This window comes from Trichechus manatus, unplaced genomic scaffold (assembly GCF_000243295.1).
Source record: "Trichechus manatus latirostris isolate Lorelei unplaced genomic scaffold, TriManLat1.0 scaffold00128, whole genome shotgun sequence".
NCBI classification, from domain to species: Eukaryota; Metazoa; Chordata; class Mammalia; order Sirenia; family Trichechidae; genus Trichechus; species Trichechus manatus.
Window position 1 is genome coordinate 4,742,101 of NW_004444064.1, and position 20,118 is coordinate 4,762,218.

The 20,118-nt window shown below is 49.8% G+C and overlaps 1 protein-coding gene across 1 annotated transcript in view; it reads right to left on the reverse strand.

The window, feature by feature from the left end:
• The window catches only part of PFKL (phosphofructokinase, liver type), a 32,878-nt gene extending 28,217 nt beyond the window's left edge, over nucleotides 1–4,661 (reverse strand). The window contains exons 1-5 of the mRNA XM_004384857.2: nucleotides 4,494–4,661; nucleotides 4,169–4,438; nucleotides 3,976–4,070; nucleotides 3,764–3,910; nucleotides 3,335–3,503 (exon numbers count right to left, since the gene is read on the reverse strand). Of these exons, the coding sequence (XP_004384914.1) occupies nucleotides 3,335–3,503; nucleotides 3,764–3,910; nucleotides 3,976–4,070; nucleotides 4,169–4,438; nucleotides 4,494–4,589 (777 nt within the window). The 5' untranslated portion in view covers nucleotides 4,590–4,661. The remainder of the gene's footprint in view (nucleotides 1–3,334; nucleotides 3,504–3,763; nucleotides 3,911–3,975; nucleotides 4,071–4,168; nucleotides 4,439–4,493) is intronic.
• Nucleotides 4,662–20,118: the final 15,457 nt, after the last annotated feature.

The window sequence follows — 20,118 nt, forward strand, 5'->3', positions numbered from 1 at the left end:
GGTTATTGCTTATGGAGCATGGAGTTTCATTTATGGTGACAGAAAAATTGCATTGATTAAGGGTAGGGTTAGACAGCCAATCAGTGTAATTGCTGTCAATAAGTTCAACACTTGTAAAAAGTTGAATCGGCAAAAGTTGTGTGATAAGTATATTTACAATGAAAACAACAAAAAAAGTAGCTGCTGCTGAGTCTGCTTATGTACAATGAAACACCTCAAGGGATTTGGTTCCTTGGTTTGGAGGTTTACGGTCACAGTTTCACAGGACATCCCAGTTAATTGGCCTAATACCGTGTTTAGTCCTTCTATTCTACCTCCTAGTTCACTGCATAGTGCCTGGGGTCCTAAAAGCTTGCAAGCGGCCATCCAAGGTACAACAATTGGTCTCTGTTCACCTAGAGCAACAGAGGAAGAAAGAGAGCCAGGAATAGGAGAGGGAAATGGAATGTGTGGCTAATTGCCTCCATGAACAACTGCCTCCTTGCCATGAGATCAGAAGAACTAGATGGTGCCCAACTACCATTACTGAACATTTTGATCAAAGATTCTATAGAAGAATCCTGATCAGAAGCGAGAAAATAAAGTCAGAATTTCAAATTCTCATGGGCTCTAGACTTTCTGGAACCACTGAGGCTGGATAAACCCCTGAAACTATTGCCCTCAGATAATCTTTGAACTTTAAACCCAAAATATTCCCTGAAGGCTTCTTTAAATCAAACAGCAGTTTAGCTTATCCAGTAAAGAACGTCTGCCTTAAGCATTGTGCTCTTTTAAGAACTATATGGGATCAACCCGACAACAGCAACTCGAAAGATCAGCTAGGAAACTTAGGGGGCAGTGAGTTTATGATAATGGAGGAGGAATAATTCAGAAAAGGGGGATGAGAATGGTTGGTTTTACAACATGAAAAATGTAATCAATGTCACTGAATTGTACATGCAGAAATTATTGAATTGGTGTATGTTCTGCTGTGTATATTCTCAACAACAAAAAATAAGTTAAAAAAAAAAACATTAAAATACAAAAACAATATTTAAAAAACCCTCGGTATCACAGAAGATTGGCCAAGACTTCATCTCGCTTACTTTGGATGTGTCACCAGGAGGGACGGATCACTGGAGAAGGACATCACGTTTGGTAAAGTGGAGGGTCAGTGAAAGAGAGGGAGACCCTCAACAAGACGGATTGACACAGGGGCTGCAACAATGGACTCAAACATACCAACGACCATGAAGATGGCACAGGACCTGGCATCTGTTCTACCTAACATTGCCATGAGTTGACACGACTTGACAGGCACAAACAAAAACCACTCCTGGGGCTCAGCTGCTGCAGAGACGGGCAGACTCAGCGAGAGGCTTTCCCCGTAAACCTCGCTGTAAACTGCTTTCTTAAAAAATATCTTTTCAAATTACCCTCTAATCTGCTTTTCTTCCTCAAAATAACCCTGGGCAGGCGGTCACAGGTCACAGCCCCAGGACGTCCTATGAGAGGAAGGAGAGCAGAAGGCTCCCACGACTTCCCCAGCCAGCCAGGGACAATGAAACCAATGATTTATTGTTTGCAGAAAGAAACAATGTAACTAAAGTGATATGCGTGAAGCTGATGCATTTGTTTCTAAAGCAACCTCTGGAAAAACAAAACGTCATACAAGAAAGTAATAACTGTCAGGTGCTACTTGGCTCAGCAACAGTATTTACTAGGGGTTAATGACATGAACACTGAAGGAGACTTACCAAACACTGGGCCATCACGGTATGGGGTGGAGGAGGTGGGAGAATCGGGGTCTAAGCCTCACCTTCAGTAACAGGAAATCAACACTCAACACTGACCAGCCAGGAAAAGGGAGCATCCTGGGTTTTTTAGGGACAGGGAGGGTGGCTAAAAGAAAAAGGCTCTGAGATTCAGAAGTGGCTGCTTCTGAGGGAGACCCAGGATTGGGTTGAGGAGTGGGCTATGTTTTCTGTCAGAAGTCTTCTAGATACTTTTGCACCAATTACTCTGATAAAATCTGTATCCTTGAACGACAACCACCTGCCTGCACCCCACAGCCCTTACACCAACCAACAAAGAGCAGGAGTGCGCAGAGCTGGCAGGACAGGGACAATCAGGGCTGGCTGAGAGGGACTTCTAGGTGGCCCGTGGTCCAGGTCACAGAGTAGGGTGGGGCCTGAGATCTGGAGGCCAAGTGCTCCTGCTCCATGAGACTGACTTGTTCTCACACTTCAAGGGCAGACCTGGACGTTGGTGGTATGCACGTTGGGGCCCCACTCTCTCCCACTGCTGTCAGCCCAGCGCCGGCATGGGGGAGCATGTGTGTGACCACATGGGGTGGAGGGCACACACCAACATCGGGGAGCACCTCCTAACATGGGACTGCACGTGTGACAGGGGTGAGCACGTGACACAGGGGAGCAGGTGTGGCATCTGTGTGCCTCTTCTCCCCAGAAGCCCCAAGGACAGCCTTTATGTGGTGGGACAGCCCCAAGGCAAACAGAGCACTGAATCTGCAATTGGGATGCCTGGGGTGGCCCTGGGAGCCAGTCAAGAACGGTCCTCACACCTTCCCAAACAGAGAGGCTCCAGATCTCCCGCGAGTACAAGCTCCTCCCCGTGTCCAGTGATAACTGGCACCTCATTGTCCCCCTATTACATCAGCCCTGGACCCAGAACTAGGGCAAGTCCTCATCTCTCAGAATCAGTGAGCCAGCGTCTATGCTGTCACCGCGTCTACACAGTTACTGTGTCTACATCGTCCCCGTGTCTACACAGGTCGGAGAGTACAAGGACAGCCAAGCTGCCGGCCGTCTTGGGAAGTGAGGACACTTGCAGGAAAGGCTGGAGCCAGAGCCGAGGTCCACACTCCCAGCTGCTTCCAGAGGCGCTGCCCACCCAATGGGAGGCACTGGACAGGCGTCCCCCTCCCTGATCAGCCCACCACATTCCAAGTGCCCCTGCCAGGGCCAGGGACCCTTCTCACCTCTGGACCCTCCACCAGCAGCCCAAACCCCCCGGCTGTCACCCTGGGTGCCCCTCCCCCTGGTCCCAGAGCCTTCTGCCAGGCCCCTCCTAGGCCCCTGGTCCTCTGTTCAACAGGGGAGGACAGGGATGGGCTGCCCCAGGGCCTTTGCACATGCCTTCCCACACCCTCAGAGCTGCTTTCTCTGTCTTCCAAATGAGGAGCCTGGGGTGGAGGTCTCCTGGACTTGCTGGAGCCCCGGGGTCATGGGTGGAAGCTGTGGTCTTGCTGAGGATGCTCTCCTGTGATGGCCTCTAACTCCTGTGTCCTCCAGTCATGCTGGCCTTCCCCGTGGGCTAATCTGATGATCTTCACAGAGACCACCTCCAAGCCCCCCTCCTCGCCCAGCCGCTGCCCAGCCCACTGTGCCATGCTCAGGGAGCTGCCACGGCTCAGTGCTGCTGTGGACGTGCAGGCGGCCGCGGCTGCCCAACAGCCAGCGTCCCAGGGCTCATCCAGAAAGAGAGGGCAGCCCGGCTGCAGGCTGGGTGCAGACAGCAGGGCACTACCAGCCTTCCTGAACCCGCTTGCTCAGCTCACTCATAAACACCACCTTCCTCCTACCTCCTTCTCGGAGGGAGGCGGGTCTGGTTTAGCTTTCCTGCAATCTCTAAAAGGAAGGCTGTAAGATCTTGCCAACTGTCTGGGGCGCTGTCTACCTCTCCTCCCACCCCACCTCCTTCTGTCCGTTAAAAAAGGTCTCCTCCCCCACCTCAGTTTCAGGGTGTGCTGTGTCCCTGCGACCCAGCAATAAAGGTGCCACCCTGGCCATCCCAGGCCACGGGCACTGGAGACCGGCGGTCGGGCCACCGGAGCAGGCTCAGACCCCGGTTCTCCCCACCCAGCTCGGCCAGGCCCAGCCGCAGGAACAAGGGAAGGTCGGGGCCTCCCCTGTACCAGGGCGGCGAAGAACAGGGCTTTGCTAAAGAGAGACCCCAACGCCAGGCAAAGCTCACCTCGCCCGTCCCCTGTTCCCCCCACAGACTCCGCCCAGGAGACAGGGTAGGGCGAAGGCGGTGGGCCAGTGGTGGGGAAGGTCTGTGCCGGCCCCCTGATGGGGAACCAGAGACAGGTGGGGCGGAGGTCAGGGGTGCAGGGCGGGAGGCAGCACTGGAGGCCATGTTTTCAGAAGGAAGTGGGGCCGCGGGCGTCCCAGAACCAGGAAAGGCCGGGTTCTCGGCAGCGGCACGTGATCTGAGTACGCTCGGCGCGGCTTCTGAGAAGTGGGGCTCCGCAGCTCGCGCCCGCCACGTGACACCCGGGGAAGGAGCCCGAGGGGCGAGGGCGCAGCGAGGCACGGAGATGCATGTCCCGCTGCACGTACGCGGCCACCGAGCGCATGCGGCGAGGTCCAGGGCCCGGGGAGGGAAGGCGCCCCGCGCGGGGACAGGGCCCCGGCCCAGGGGTGGCGGGCGCGCCCTTAGGGGCCCGGAGACAGGGAGACGGGTTGCCCCGCCCCCTCCGGCGACAGAACCCGGCGCCCACCTTGCGCGTCGCCGCCGCTGGTCAGCACGCCGATGGCCTTGCCGGCCCCTGACATCCGCAGCTTCTCCAGGTCCACGGTGGCCATGGTGGCCGCAAAACCGAGGGTCCACGCTCTCTTCCGCCGCCGGCCTGCGTGCGCGCCGCAGCCTCTGTTGCCGTCCCCGCCCTGCGCTGCCGGCGCCACCGCGCCCGCCTAGCCCGGGCCTCGGCCACCGGCTCCGCCCCTGCTCTCCGACCCCGCCCGCGTACCGCCACGGCCCCGCCCCGCGCACCGCCCCGTGCCCCGAGGGCCACCTTTGACGGGTGGAATCGCTGGGGCTCTGGCAGCAGGAACTCGACAGGCGAGGTCATCCCGCTGCCCAGTGCCGGAGCTGGGGCTGGTAGCCCGGCCTCAGCAAATACAAGGGACGCGGAGGTCCCGCAGCCTCCCCCAGTGGCCTCGGATGGGGAGTTGAAGGTGGGGCTCAGGCTTGGCGGCAGAGGGGGTCCGCCTGGGGCCAGGCGGGCTGGACCAAACATGTCCCTCTTCAGAGCTGCCCACATGCCCGTCCCCAGCCCAGGGGTCCCCCAATACTCACTTCAGTGCCCAAACCACCCAACAACTGTGGTGGCTAGCATCCCCCACTAGTTGGGAACTTGGGCAAAGTTGACCTGACCGTGGACATCTTTATTGTTTAAGTTTCTAAACTTGTTCAGTTTAACAAACATATCACGTTTATGGAAGGCCTATTTCATAAATGTCCAGGTGCTGTGAAATATAAACCTTTAACAAAACTGTTCAAGCATTTGAAAAGCTTCTTGGCTGTACCATAACCAGACCAAAGCAAAGAAGAGCAGCAAGGTCTGACTCTACAAGGGAGAGTCATTCCTTTGCCAAACACTGCTTATTGGGCTTCTCGGCAATGACTAAAAGTGACTCTTGCAGAATATGTAATGATAGGCCCATGTTTACTTTAACATTCTTTTTCAAGAAGTTTCTTGCTTTGGGGCATAATTGGCCTGGCTCCCATTCAGGGCACCTCAGTGAGGCTCCAGTCATCTGAAGGCTTGACTGGAGCTGCAGGATCCACTTTCAAGATGTCACACTCACATGGCTGTGGGTGGAAGCCTCAGTTTCTCACTCAGTTGCTCCCCACATGTCCTCTCCACAGGGCTGCTTGATTGTCCTTACAACATGGCAGCCAGCTTCCCTCAGAGTGAGTGATTTAAGGGGAAAACGCAGCAATGCTTTCTATGACTTAATCTCATATCGTCACTTCCATCACATTTCACTCATTAGAAGTGAGTGCCTAAATTCAACTTACAGAGAGAGGAATTAAACTCCACCACTTGAAGAGAAGAACATAAAAAAAAAAATTGTGGACATATCTTAAAAATGCCACAAGCCCCTTCTAGGGAAAGTGTGGGCAGCGCCAGCCTGAGTCCTGGGAAATGTACCACACAGTCAAGGCGCCTGGCAGGGTTGTGGTATGGGCAGGTCTGGATGTCAGGCAGGGATATATATGGTCAGAGGAGCGGGCTGTTCTGTATTTTCTTCTTCTGAGCACACAGAGGACCACCTCTGGCTCTCAGGAGAAGATCAAAGCAGGCTTTTGGGTTGGAATACATGTCCTCATTGCACAGCAGTGAAGGACAGGAAAGAGGAAGCTCATCAGTCAATGGTTAAACCAAGTCAGCACAGATAAGAATCTAGGCCACTCACTGCCGTCTGGCCTCAGGTTAAGGAAATGAAACAGCGGCAGGAAGGCATTAGCATGGACAGCCCTTACATTTTCTCCAGGCACACTGCCCCAGTGTGAACTGTGGGCCTTGTCCTCTGGGGCACAGCTGTCATCCTAGGATCACCATTTACCACTCATTACTGGAGCTCATGGTCACTGGCTTGGGAATCTTCTCTCTCTTCACTTCTGTGCTTGAGTAAGATATATCCTCCAGGAGCTTCCTGAGAAAAGGCTCATGGAGAGAATTTATTTTGAGACTCTGCATGTATGAAAATGACATTATTCCACCTTCATACTTGACTGAAAATTTGGATGCATCTAGAATTTTAAGTTGGAAATCATTTTCCTACAGAATTTTGAAGGCTTACTCCAACATTGCTACTGAGAAGTCAAAGCCATTCTGATTCCTCGTCTGTTATACATGACCCGATTTTTTCTCTCTAGAAGCTTGAAGAATCTTCTTTTTCTCAGGTGTTATGAGATTCCACAATGAAATGCTTTGGTGTGAGTAGGCTTCTGTCATGGATTGAATTGTCTCCCTGCCAAAAAATGTGTGTATCAATTTGGCTGAGCCATGATTCCCAGTATTGTGTGGTTGTCCTCCATTTTGTGATTGTAATTTTATGTTAAAGAGGATTAGGGTGGGATTGTAACACCCTTACTAAGGTCACATCCCTGATCCAATGTAAAGGGAGTTTCCCTAGGGTGTGGCCCGCACCACCTTTCATCTTATAAGAGATAAAAGGACTGGGAAGTGAGCAGGATGGGGGGACCTCATCCCACCAAGAAAGCAGGGCGAGGAACAGAGTACATTCTTTCGGACCTGAGGTTCCTGCACTGAGATGCTCCCAGAACAAGGGAAGACTGATGACAAGGATCTTCCCCTAGAGCCGACAGAGACAGAAAGCCTTCCCCTGGAGCTGACACCCTGAATTTTGGATTTGTAGCCTACTGGACTGTGAGAGAATAAATTTCTCGTTGTTAAAGCCATCCACTTGTGGTATATCTGTTATGGCAGCACTAGGTAACTAAAACAACTTCCCATGATCTTCTACATGTCTTTCTTTCTTTTTTTCTAATTTCTTAACTCAGGTTTGTTCTACTTTCAAAGAGGTTTTCTTAATGTGATATTGAAGATAATTCTGGAAGCTTGCATCTAGCTTCCTCTGGACTTTGCCCCCTGTGCCTTTTCCCTTTGCTGATTTTGCTTGATATCCTTTTCCTGTAATACATCATAGCTGTGAGCGCAAATATATGCTGAGTCTGGGAGTCTTCCTAGTGAATCTCTGAACCTGGGCATGGTCTTGGGAACCCTCAACACAAAGTGAAATTAGATACATGTGCTCAATCCATAGGCAAGTCTTGCAAGAAGTTTGACCATGATGGGTAGGACATGAATAGGTCAGAAGTGCCAGGAATATGTGAACAGGTGAATATAAACTTCCCCAATATGGGATAAACTTGTGCATATTTAAATATTTACAGAAAGGGGGGAAGGGTAACATATAGATCGGGAGTCCCTGGGTGGTACAAACAATGACACGCTTGCCGCTAATAAAAGGTTGGAGGTTCAAGTCACCCAGAGGCACCTCAGAAGAAAGGCCTGGTGATCTACTTCTGAAAAATCAGCCAATGAAAACCTACGAAACACAGTTCTACTCTGATGTGCCTGGGGTCACCATGAGTCAGAGTCAACTCAAGTCAACCAATACTGGTACAACTTACAGAGATTCTCAACCTCGGTAACCACTCCCCCCCCCAAAAAAAAAAAACCCACCACAGCTGTCAAGTCATTTTGACTCATAGTGACCCCATACGAGAGACTAGAACTCTCCTATAGGGTTTCCGAGGCTGTAAATCTTTATGGAAGCCAACTTCCACATCTTTCTCCCATGGAGCAGTTGGTGGGTTTGAACCAGCAACCTTTCAGTTAGCAACCAAGCATTTAAGCACTGCGCCACCAGGCCTTCTCTTTAACCTCAGTACTGTTGACATTTTAGACTGTGGCTTAGGCTGGGTTCTCTAGAGAAGCAAAACCAGCAAAGCATATAAACATATATAGAGGGAGATTAATATTAAAGAAATGACTCACGTGATTGTAGAGGCTGCAACATTCCAAGTCCATGGGTGAGGCTGGAGGCTTCTTCTGATGTAGCCACAGGGGCTGGCAAAATCAAGATCAACAACTCAGACAGCAGGGCTCTGGCTCACAGGCTGCAAAAACTGACTAATCCCAAGATTGGCAGGCAAAATGGCAGGTAAGCTGCTAGTTCAAGTCCCAAGAACCAGAGGTCAGATGAACAGGAGCCAACTGCAGGATCCAGTGCAAACAAAAGCTCACAAGCCTTGCCAGAAAGTCTGCCTATATTGAATGCAGGCCACACCCCCAAGGAAACTCCCTTTCAACTGACTGGCTACTCACAGCAGATCCTATTATGGAGGTGATCACGTTATATCAAATCTCATCACGGAGGTGATCACATCATTCTGTGACTCCCAAACTATATTGTACTGCCAAACCACTAAGAATCATGGCCCAGCCAAGTTGACATACAACCATAACGATCATAGTCCACCGCTTGTCAAGTTGGCACCTGTACACTTCTCCTTAAACCGGGCATAATCTCTGATGAAGACAATTATAAAGTCAGACTTGCCCTGGAGGATCCACTTTCAAGATGGCACACTCACGTGGCTGTGGGTGGAAGCCTCAGTTTCTCACTCAGTTCCTCCCCACGTGTCCTCTCCACAGGGCTGCTTGAGCATCCTCACAACATGGCAGCCAGCTTCCCTCAAATGGGTGATGCAAGGGGGAAAAGCAACAATACTTTCTATGACTTAATTCCATACTGTCATTTCCATCACATTTCTTTCATTAGTAGCGAGTGCTGAAATTCAGCTTACGGAGAGAGGAATTAAGTCCCACGTCTTGAAGAGAAGAGTATAAAAAAAAAAAATTGTGGACATATCTTAAAACTGTCACAAGCCCCTTCTACAGAAGGTGTGGGCAGCGCCACTACAATTGGGTTTGAACCAGCACTGCAAGTCATTTTTAATAAGTACATAATATGATAAAACTAACACACATAACTGAAAATGCACTAGCCCTGTCTACATCTTATATTTTATAAGTGAAGAAAACAAAAATATTTGACATACACATACAAAGCAGAAATACTCATAACAATTAGAGTCCTCGTTTCTACAACTGGTCACATGGTCATAGCTGGTATTTAGAGCTATCTTCTTCTACCACCCACTCCGTATTCCCTTTGCCCTCAGCAAGCATCTCAGCTGGTCATGGTTCTTTGCCTGGTGGGGTGACCCAAGCCTTAATTCCTAAAGGGTCTGGGCCATTAGTAGTCAATTTGGAATTGGGTTGCTGTAGTTTTCCACTGACTTTAATCGCAGGGCAGGGTAGTACTAAGAGTCGCCCTAAGGAATCTCCTTCATTCCCGATGTACTCTTCTTTACCTCCATTATGTAATATCAATCCAATTTCCCCTTGGTAATCACGATCAATCACTCTGACAGGTGGGCCACGATGATGTTTTGGGTCTCCTGGAAATAGTGTCAGTCCAGAGCCAGCATCCAGTAGGCCTGGAAAAGTCTGATTATTTCCTTTTCCTCAGTGAACAGTCACTCTTGTAAAAGGCCGTACATCCCTTAGGGGAAGTCTGAGAGAAAGATTTACAGTACAAGTTTTTGGCAGTGTATTGGAGTCCTTCCTCCAGCGCACACAGCCTACCCTTCATTCAAGGGGTTGTGGGTCTTTTAGCTCACACAAGTCTGGGAATTGATTGAGGGGCTGTGTCTTTGTTATCTAGTGCTGCTATAACAGAAATACCACAAGTGGGTGGCTTTTAACAAGAGAAATTTATTCTCTCACAGTCCAGTAGGCTACAAGTCCGAATTTAGGGCATCAGCTCCAGGAGAAGGCTTTCTCTCTCTGTCGGCTCTGGAGAAAGGTCTGTGTCATCAATCTTCCCTTGGTCTGGAAGATCCTTGTGATGTCTCAGTCTTTCCTTGGTCTGGGAGCATCTCAGCACAGGAACCTCAGGTCCAAAGGACACGCTCTGCTCCTGGCACTGCTTTCTTGGTGGTGTGAGGTTCCCACATATCTCTGCTCGCTTCTCTCTTTTATATCTCAGAAGAGATTGCATTAAGACACTACCTAATCTTGTCAACCTTATCACAGTGATAGAATTTACAACACGTAAGGAGATCACAATAATCTCACCATAGTGATAGAGTTTACAACACATAAGGAAATCACATCAGATAACACAGTCATATAATACCGGGAGTCATGACCTAGCCAAGTTGCTACACACATTTCTGGGGGGACACAATTTGATCCATGACAGGCTGTGACTCTCTATTCTGGCAATTCGAGTTAGACTGCTGTTCACTTGACCTATAATTCATCCACTTGCATGGATCAAGTAACTATTTAGTAGGTTTCCCATCTATTTCACTCCTAGGGACACCATGACTAAGTAGCCAACGCCACAAGTCCATACAAGTCAGAATATTCTGATTCATGCTTTGACTCCACAGTCCATTACAGTAACCACGCCCACCTTGTCTTTGTCGATTGAGTACTGCCACTTGGCCCCTACCACCACGGGGTCCAATCAACCCCACTGTAGTTAGGTGTCTTAATTCAGTTAGGGCAGTTCCCATAGTCAAATCTGACTTACATAAAATAACAACAACAGCAGTCTTCAAAGATGCTGGGGTTCCCTTCACAAATTTGTTCCTCACAGTTGTGGTAAAAAGTGTGTCCTCTAGGCACTCCACGTGTGGGTCTGTGGGTCTAAACTGATAAATCCACTCTAGCACGCCAGTTTCCCTAAGCCTTTGGATACCTTCTTCTACAGTATAACAAGGCAAGTCTGGTACTTCAACTTGATTTAGTGTAGGCCACTGCTTAATCCATGCTTCAGCAACCCAACCAAATAAACTATTACTTTCCTAACTTCTTGAGCTGAAGCACTGAATGAAGAATCTGAACTTAGTGGACCCGTATCAAAAAACTCAGACTTATCCATCTTTATGTTCCTTGCACCATTATCCCACACCCTTAATAGCCATTCCCATACATATTCCCCAGGTTTCTATTTGTACATATTAGAAAAGTCAAGCAGTTCTTTTGGAGTGTAGCATACATCCTCCTGGGTCACACTTCGCCCTTCACCTTTTGGGGCTCACTGGGAGTTAAATCTAGTTATAGGTCTAGAAGCCAAAATTGGTGAGGAAGTGTTTTGAGAACATTCAGCATTGTCTTGTAAAGCATCTGCCTCAGTCAATGTCCCAGGCAATGACTCAGACAAAGGCGCTTTAGATGCAGCTGGGTTATTCTCATTAGACGGGAGTGGAGGGGCAAATCGTTCTGTTGGCAGGAGTGATTCAATGGAATTTAGGGGCTCAGTGTCTCCAGCTTCCTGATTATCTGCCCATATGTCCCCATCTCAAGTTTCAGGCTCCCATTTCTTCCCAATCAATGCCCTGACTTTAACTTCAGACACCACTCGAAGTTGGCAATTGAGTTGTTGTTGTAATTCAGTCACTCTTACAATAAGGCTCTGGGTTTGGTTTTCAGCAATATCAGCTCTGTTACTGCAAGAAATAAGGCTTTCTTTCAAGGAACAAGTGGAAACTGAGGTCTTTTATGCCACTTAAGCTTTGACTCTGAAGCCCTGAGCTCATCTCTTTCACCACTTTGTTTAGTGAAAGTAGGAGCAATCAACCAGCTTCCTTATACTTCTCATTACGACAAAATTGTAGAAAGGTATCTAACATACAATCACCCAGAGCCTCACCTTTCACCAATACCTGATCTAATGGTGGTGACATCTTGTGTATTTCTATTGCAACCTCATGCCATGGATTATCAGTGACCTCTTTACTACTGAATGCAGAGTCTTCAACATCTTTAAGACTAACCAGACTTGAAAACCAATTTAGAAAACCCGTCCTTACAGTGTTGTTTCTCTAGAACCACTCTCGGTACCAAATGTCTTAGGCTGGGTTCTCTAGAGAAGCAAAACCAGTAAAGTGTATAAATATAGAGAGATTTATGTTAAGGAAATGGTTCATGCAGTTGTAGAGGTTGGAATGTCATGCCAAGTCCGTGGGTCAGGCTGGAGGCTTCTCCTGATTCACATAGCTGCAGCGGCTGGCAAAACCAAGAGCAGAAAGTCAGACAGTAGGGCTCAGGCTCAATGGCTGTGAAAACCGATGAATCCCAAGATCGGCAGGCAAGATGGCAGATAAGCTGCTAGCTAAAGTTCCAAGAACCGGAGGTCAGATGAACAGGAGCCAGCTGCAGGATCCAGTGCAAACAAAAGCCCACAAGCCCTGCCAGAAAGTCCACCTATATTGAATGCAGGCCACACCCCCCCAAGGAAACTCCCTTTCAACTGATTGGTTACTGCTCCTCACAGCAGATCCCATCGTGGAGATGTTCACATTATATCAGATCTCAGCATGGAGGTGATCACATGACTGTATGACTGCCAGACTACATCATGACTGCCAACACTGAGAATCATGGCCCAGCCAAGTTGACACACAAACTTAACGATCACAGACTGAATCATTCTTTGTGGTGGGATGTCCTGTTCTGTGTAGGATGCTTAGCAGCATTCCTGGCTGCTACCCAGTAGATGCCAGTAGTGACAATAAAAAATGTCTCCAGACATTGCCAAATGTCCCTTGGGGGGAGGCGGAGGTGCAAAATCACCTCTGGTTGACAGCCACTTCTATAGATTAAAAGGCACTTAAGAGGTTTAACAAACGAATGCAACGTAGGGCCTTGCCTGAATCCTGATTTGAATGAACCAATCATAAAAGGGTATTTATGAGCAATTGGGAGATTAGAGCACCAGCTAGGAACTCGAGTCAATTTGTATTGGTGTGACAATGGCATTGTCGTTATCATCCCCAGATCTAGTTATGGAAGGCTTATCCAGCCAAGAGGGACCTCAACCTGTAAGAGAGAAAAAGAGCTGGTCGCAGTTGTGAGGTTTGGGTGAGGGCAGCAGGAGAGAGGCAGGGGCTAGGAGAGAGGTTAAGTCAATCCCCCATCCCTGTTTCCACGTCCTGGGTATGTTGGAACAAGGCACCACACACTAGGGGCTTACAACAACAGGAGTTTATGCTCTCACAGTTCTGGAAGCCGGAAGTCTGAAATTAAGGTGTCTGCAAGGCCATGTTCTCTCCGAAGCCTCTGGGGCAGAATCTTCCCTTGTCTTTTCCAACTTCTGGTGGCTCCATGCATTCCTGGGCTTGTGGCCTCATCACTCCATCTCTGCCTCCATCTTCACGCGGCCTTCTCCTCTATGTGTCTCAAACATCCCATTGCCTCTCTCTTACAAGAATGTTTGTCTTTGGATTTAGGGCCCACCTAGATAATCCAGGATGATCTCATCTCAAAGGAGCATGGCCCTGCCCACATCCTGATTTCAGACTTCTGGCCTCCAAAATTTGAGAGCATTCATTTCTGTTGTTTGAAACCACCTGGTTTGTGGCACTACTATGTTATGGCAGCCCCAGGAGGCTCACACAAGGAACAGCCCAGGAAACACAGGTGCTGCAAGAGAGGTCTGGAGTCTGCAGATGGGAGGAGAGGACACTGCTGGGGCACACAGGCCGGGTGCTAGGGAGCGCTCAGCACTGATGGTGCCAGTAGGCTGGGTCTTCCTCCTCTGGCCTAAGGAAAAGCTTCGGCTCGGTTGAAAAGTGGGTATGTTGACTTTTAATGCACATTGTGGACCAATTAGTTATTCTGGCAGCTGACAGCCAGGTAGGAGGGGTTTGTAAGAAAAGCTGCAGGTGAAAGGGGAGGCCATCTGAGCTTCCCTGAAGGCCTGGTGTCCAGAGGCTGAGCAGTCATTCCCTGAATCCCAGTGAGGGACCTCCATGGGGGTCCCACTGCCCGCAGGCACCAGCCCAGACCCTCCAAAGATGGAGGCTTTAGCAGAATCCCCCACCCCTGAGAATTATTGGGGGAGAGACCTCTGAAAAATCACTGCTGAAAACACCCAGCTTAACATACAAGTTATCTGAGAGCTCCAGTCACAAGGCAGAGCTTCTGAAGAACAGTTGAATCCAGCTAAGACTTCAGAGGCAATTAGGTTGGAGTTCCAGGCCTGGTTTGCTATCCTGAGTCAAACTGTTCCCAGAAATACTGCCTTTTCCTGACCCAGTAGCACGCCCTCATCCACCAGGTTCTTCATCTGCTTGTGAGCCTTGCCCCTGACCCTGAACTAACCAGAGCATGGCTGGCTGTGGGCCCTTTGTTCGAAACTACTAATAATTTCAAAACAACAACAGCAGAGCATTAAATCAAGCTCCGGCCGCCTGCCAGGAAGCTGCCTGCCCAGTAGAGGGGGAAGGCAGGGAAGGCTGGGAGCAGCAGCATCTCCCCACCGCAGCTGCTGCCCGTTCCCAACTTCATCTCCCAGACCGTTACCAAACCCGGGAAGGTGGGTCCTTGTCCGATGCACTCAGACTTGCCAATTATCTGGACACCAGTCTTTGAGAAAGAGAAAGTAACTTTATTACAATGCGCAGAGCAAGGAGCTGGGAGAATTTCCTCAGATCTGGCTCCCCAAGATATAGGAAGCAAGGCTTACATCTGATTTGGGCAGCAAGATGGCGGCTGCGCAGGTGTACTGGGAAGGGAAAACTCTAGAAGGCAGCCAGGAAACAGGAGGTGACGTGGTTCTTGTCAGACCTCTTGCTTCAGGATAGGGTCTGGGTGATAATTTTCCTTCTGATTCGTTCCTCCTGTTGCTGTGTCCTCTGTTGAGGTCAATTAGTGGTCCCAACTGGCCCTTCTGCGAACGCAGGGTGGGCCAAATCTGGCTCGGGCTACTTTAAGGACTAATGGAAATTTACTGGCATTCGTAGGGTCAGGTTATAAGACCCTAGACCGAGGCGGGCACCTAAGCCAGGCCCCACTGCAGGTGGAGACCTCGCAGCCTCTTGGGTAAGCATTCCATGTCTAGTCTACCACTTAGTTAGCTCATCCATATACTTACCCAGAAAGCTGTAGCAAACTTCTTTGGGAACAATTTCCACTCAATTCCACTGAAGTGCAGGAAGCTGAACTACGGTGTGGTGTGTGTGCGGAGATCTCACCCAACAGCCCAGCAGGGAAGCCCTGCACCTGGGAATCGGGGAAGGGTCTAGAGAGAAGCTGGGACTGCTGCAGGCCAGGGCCTTGGGTGGGAGCAGCCTCAGAGGGCCTATCCCCCGCTCCAGGGACTCTTCCAAAGGGGCTTGCAGGGGCTGGGGGAGGGGTCGCAAGCTGTCGTCATGTGTCCGGTGGTGGTCAAGAGACCTGGCCTGCAGCTGAGGGGGGCTTCCTACATCTGGATGCACTGGGGGACTTCACCCAGAAAGCAGGAGGGAGGCCAGAAGTCCCTCAGGGAGAGGCTGGGGAGGCAGGCTTTCTCAGTTCCATTAGGCAGGGACAATGACCATGAATGATTTCCAAACCTTCTCAGCCCCTTACTATGTTTGTTTTGGCCCAGGGCCAGCAGAACAAACCCTGAGTAGGCAGAGAGACCAGCTCCAGGAAGGACCTGGGAAGAGGCCTCTGTGGACTCCAAGCAGCAAGGCCAGCCCAGAAGTGGAACCCAAAGGGGACTTTTAGCCACCCCCTAGTGGCCTCCCACATTCCATCTTACCTTGTGTGGAAGGACACCATGCCCACCACTCCCACCACCGCCACCACCACCACCATCACTACCGCCATCACCACCACTATCACCACCCACACCACCATCACCACCACCATCACCACCTCTGCCACCTCCACCACCACCAACACCACCCACACCACCACCACCACCATCACCACCTCTGCCACCTCCACCACCACCAACACCACCCACACCACCACCACCATCACCTCCACCACCACCACCCATACCACTACCATCACCACCGCCACCATCACCACCACCACCATCACCACCACCATCATCACTATCACCACCACCACCTCCACCACCTCTACCACCTTCACCACCACCCACGCCACCACCACCACCACCATCACCTCCACCGCCACCACCCCCCATACCACTACCATCACCATCACCACCACCACCTCCACCACCTCCACCACCTCCACCACCTTCACCACCACCCACGCCACCACCACCACCATCATCACCGTCACCACCACCACCTCCACCACCACTCCCCATTCCACCACAAACAAAGCTGACTCCTTTTACTATCGATGGGTGTTTTCAATATTCTACTGCTCCTTTTTTTTCTTTTTTAATTTTATTGGGGTGAAAACATACATAACAAAGCATACACCATCTCAACAATTTCTACATGCACAATTCAGTATTTCCCTTTACTTAATCACACAGCAAAACTTACTAACCATAAAAAATACTGATACATTTAAAGAAAAAGAATCACTGTAAACCACACCAGCCTGAGGACCACCTCGAACATTTGGGCATGTGTAGTTCCAGCCTTTTTCTTAGATGAATTGTTAAAGGGTAATTTTTTAAAAAGGTGAAATCATGATTCATGAAGATAGGAAATGAACACACGTTAAGAATTTTGTTTAACTTATTATTGAGGAAGCAGTAAGATATTCCGGTCAGTTCAAAGGAGAATTCGGAGAACAGACACATTTATAGATCAGGAATACTGAAAGGATGTGTGAACAGATGCAACAAAGCTGGCTTCTTCCACAGTGGGGGAGAGAAAAACATTGGCCCTCCACTGGAGAAACGCACATGTCTATAGACAAGAATTATTTTGTATTGCTCAGCAATCTACAACTCACAGAGTTGTCCAACAGTGCAAAGGCAGCGAGACGCCAAGCCCCCTAGAGTCAGAGCTCAGTGGATGTTGCATCAAGTCCACAGATTCCCCTACCGAGGGATTCAGAAGGTGCTGAGCAAGAGCCCCAGCCATAAGCAGAGCGTTTGTACATGATGCCTGAAAGTCTTCTGGGAGGACGCACCAGAGTGGCACAGGCTGATTGCAGGAGAAGCTCTGCAGAGGGAAGGGAGGTGCTGGCTTTGGACACATTTGGGTATGGTTTGAATTTTTACAAGAATATTGGTGGACTACAACCAGAATGCTCCTTGGAAGCGAGGATGGTGAGACTTCAGCTGACTTACTTTGGACATGTCATCACAAGGGACCAATCGCTAGAAATGGTCAATGAAAACCAGGGAAATCCTGTCTTAGGCTGAGTTCTCTAGAGAAGCAAAACCAGTAAAGTGTATAAATACATATAGAGAGAGATTTATATCAAAGAAACAGCTCACGTGATTGTAGAGGCTGGAACATTCCAAGCACGTGGATTAGGATAGAGGCTTCTCCCAATTCCCGTAGACCCAGGGGCTGGTGAACCCAAGATTGACAGGTCAGAAAGCAGGGCTTTTGCTCACAGGCTGTGAATATCAACAAATCCCAAGATCGGCAGAGAAGCTAATAGCTCAAGTCCCAAAAACCAGAGGTCAGACGAACAGGAGGCAGCTGCAGGATCCAGAGCAAGCAAAAAGCCAGAACGTCTGCTTATATTTGGATGCAGGACACACCCCCAAAGAAACTCCCTTTCAACTGATTGACTATTCACAGCAGATTCAGTCATGGGTGTGTGATCACGTATAAACACTGAGAATCACGGCCCAGCCAAATTGACACACAATCTTAACCATCACACCCTCCATGAGATGGATTGACACAATAGCCACAACAATGTATTCAAACATACCAACTATCATGAAGATGGTGCAGGACCAGGCAGCATGTTGTTCTGCTGTTCATGGGCAGTGAGGGGATCTGTCCATGCTGACTCCTCCAAAGACCCTACATGTCCTATTGCTCACCCCAGCCCACAGCAGTGAGGAGATTGCCACCCTTATGGGGCCTGAGAAGTTTTGGAAAAAGGGTGTTTCGGGCTGATATTTACACTAGGATCTGGTTTAAGGCAGGTCTCTCAGGGTAAGGCCCTGATTGGGATTGGGCAAGGTTCATGATGTCCAGGCGAGGCTTTTGAAGGAGACTTGAGGAGTAGGTGTATAGCCATTGGATAAGGGAGTGGCTTGTGCAGTTGAGCAATCTGTTGTTCTGGAAAGAGGCCAGTTGAGCAGTTAGGACAAATGGATTTTCAGGGAGTTCTTGAAATAAACAATAAAGTTTTCTGAAACTTTATCTTCCTGGGCAAGAGCTTACTGGAAGAGCTATTGCTGCTTTTGCTCGTCATTAGTTACAGTCAAGTTCACTCTGGCTCACGGTGTTCCATATAACAGAACAAAACAGTGCCCAGTCCTGCACCGTCTTCACGATTGTTGGGATATTAGCTGGCACAGTAAAGCCAGGTTAATGTAAACAGTTGTAAAAATGATACGGCAGCGACATCTGACCTCCTCTAACTTTACAAGGGGGAAGGAGAATCAAGATCAACAGCCCAAGGCTGAGTCCTTTGACGCTGAAGTCAGCCCTGCCTCCTCTCCCGGCCATCTTTACCAATTCTGACACCGACCGCCCCTCCCACGGCGCTCTCTGCTTCTCTGCTGGGTTCAGTAATTCATTGCAATGGCCACACCGAACTCACAGACAATATTCACGATTATGGGGTTTATTAGGGAAGTAACAGGTTACAATTCAAGTTCAAGAACACTCAGGATACAGTTCTTCCATCAGGACAGCCTCTTCCCAGCCGTGCCCACAGGCATGCCTCTCTCTGGTCCCTCGGCCTCTGCCCTGTTCTGGCAAGTGTTACAAAGCTCTTTCAGCTCTGCCGATAAGTAACCCAAGGCACCCCACTCCGTCTCTCTCTCTCTCTCTGTGTCTCAGTCTCCAGGAGCTTCTTAGCACAGGGATCCCGGGTCCAAAGGACGTGCTCCGCTCTTGGCCCTTCTTCCCTGGTGGCGGTGAAATCCTCTCTTTCCCAGCTCTGGGATGGCTCGTTTCAAGCCCAGCAGGATGGCAAAACTGACCAATCCCCTTGGTGAGCCACAATGACCCTATCTGCACAATCCCACCCAATCACTTGGGTGGGAGTTACAAGACCACGGGCGAGAAAGGCCACGCAAGAGTGATCCAGCGCACTGCAACAGTCTTCGTCTTAATCCTGTTAAGCAATGTAGCTGTAGGCAGTTTGCTTCTCACCGTTGACTTGGTCTGAGGCAACGTGTTTGACTGCTCGGAGCCACTCCTTCTTCATCTCATGGAAACTGGTCCATGGAGTGTTTATCTAGGTAAAACACGCTTTGTAGATGGATGCCACTTTTATGGAACAGCTGATCTACCCGTGCATTTATCTACTCACAGGTCAACAAGAGCCACCCGGTGTCCCTTCCCTATGCAATGCTGGACAAGTACTAGCAAACAGGGGACAGCTAAGAGAATGTCAGGTTGTGACAAGCAGAACAAGGCTGGTGAGGGCTGCAGGGAGGCAGGGCCTGCTTTCGAGGCGGGCACTCTTTGGTCAAGCAATCTTATTTATTCCTTTTTAACCATCAAGCAGACACAATCACAAAGCGAACGCATGACTGGGGAGACGCATGTGTAAAAGTCTATCCTTATCCCCAGCTCACAAGCCCGCAGAAGGATTTTAATTTCAGCACATGTGATTGCTCTGTGCATTACAAACACCAGACAAGTTGAATTTCTCAGCTGTTCCATCTTGACTTGGCAAAGCTTCCAGGGGGGAGGGAGAATGTCCCCTGGGCCCTCGGGGAAAGGAACTGCCATAACCTCAGCACAGTGGGTGCCCATTGCCCCTCCCCCTGTCTGCGAACTGCAGGGACAGAGGGAGGGAGGTTCATGGCTCCTCCGGCGTCTGTAGTGTCCCCTTACTGCCCCATGCTGCCCATTGGGCCAGGGCCGTTGGGG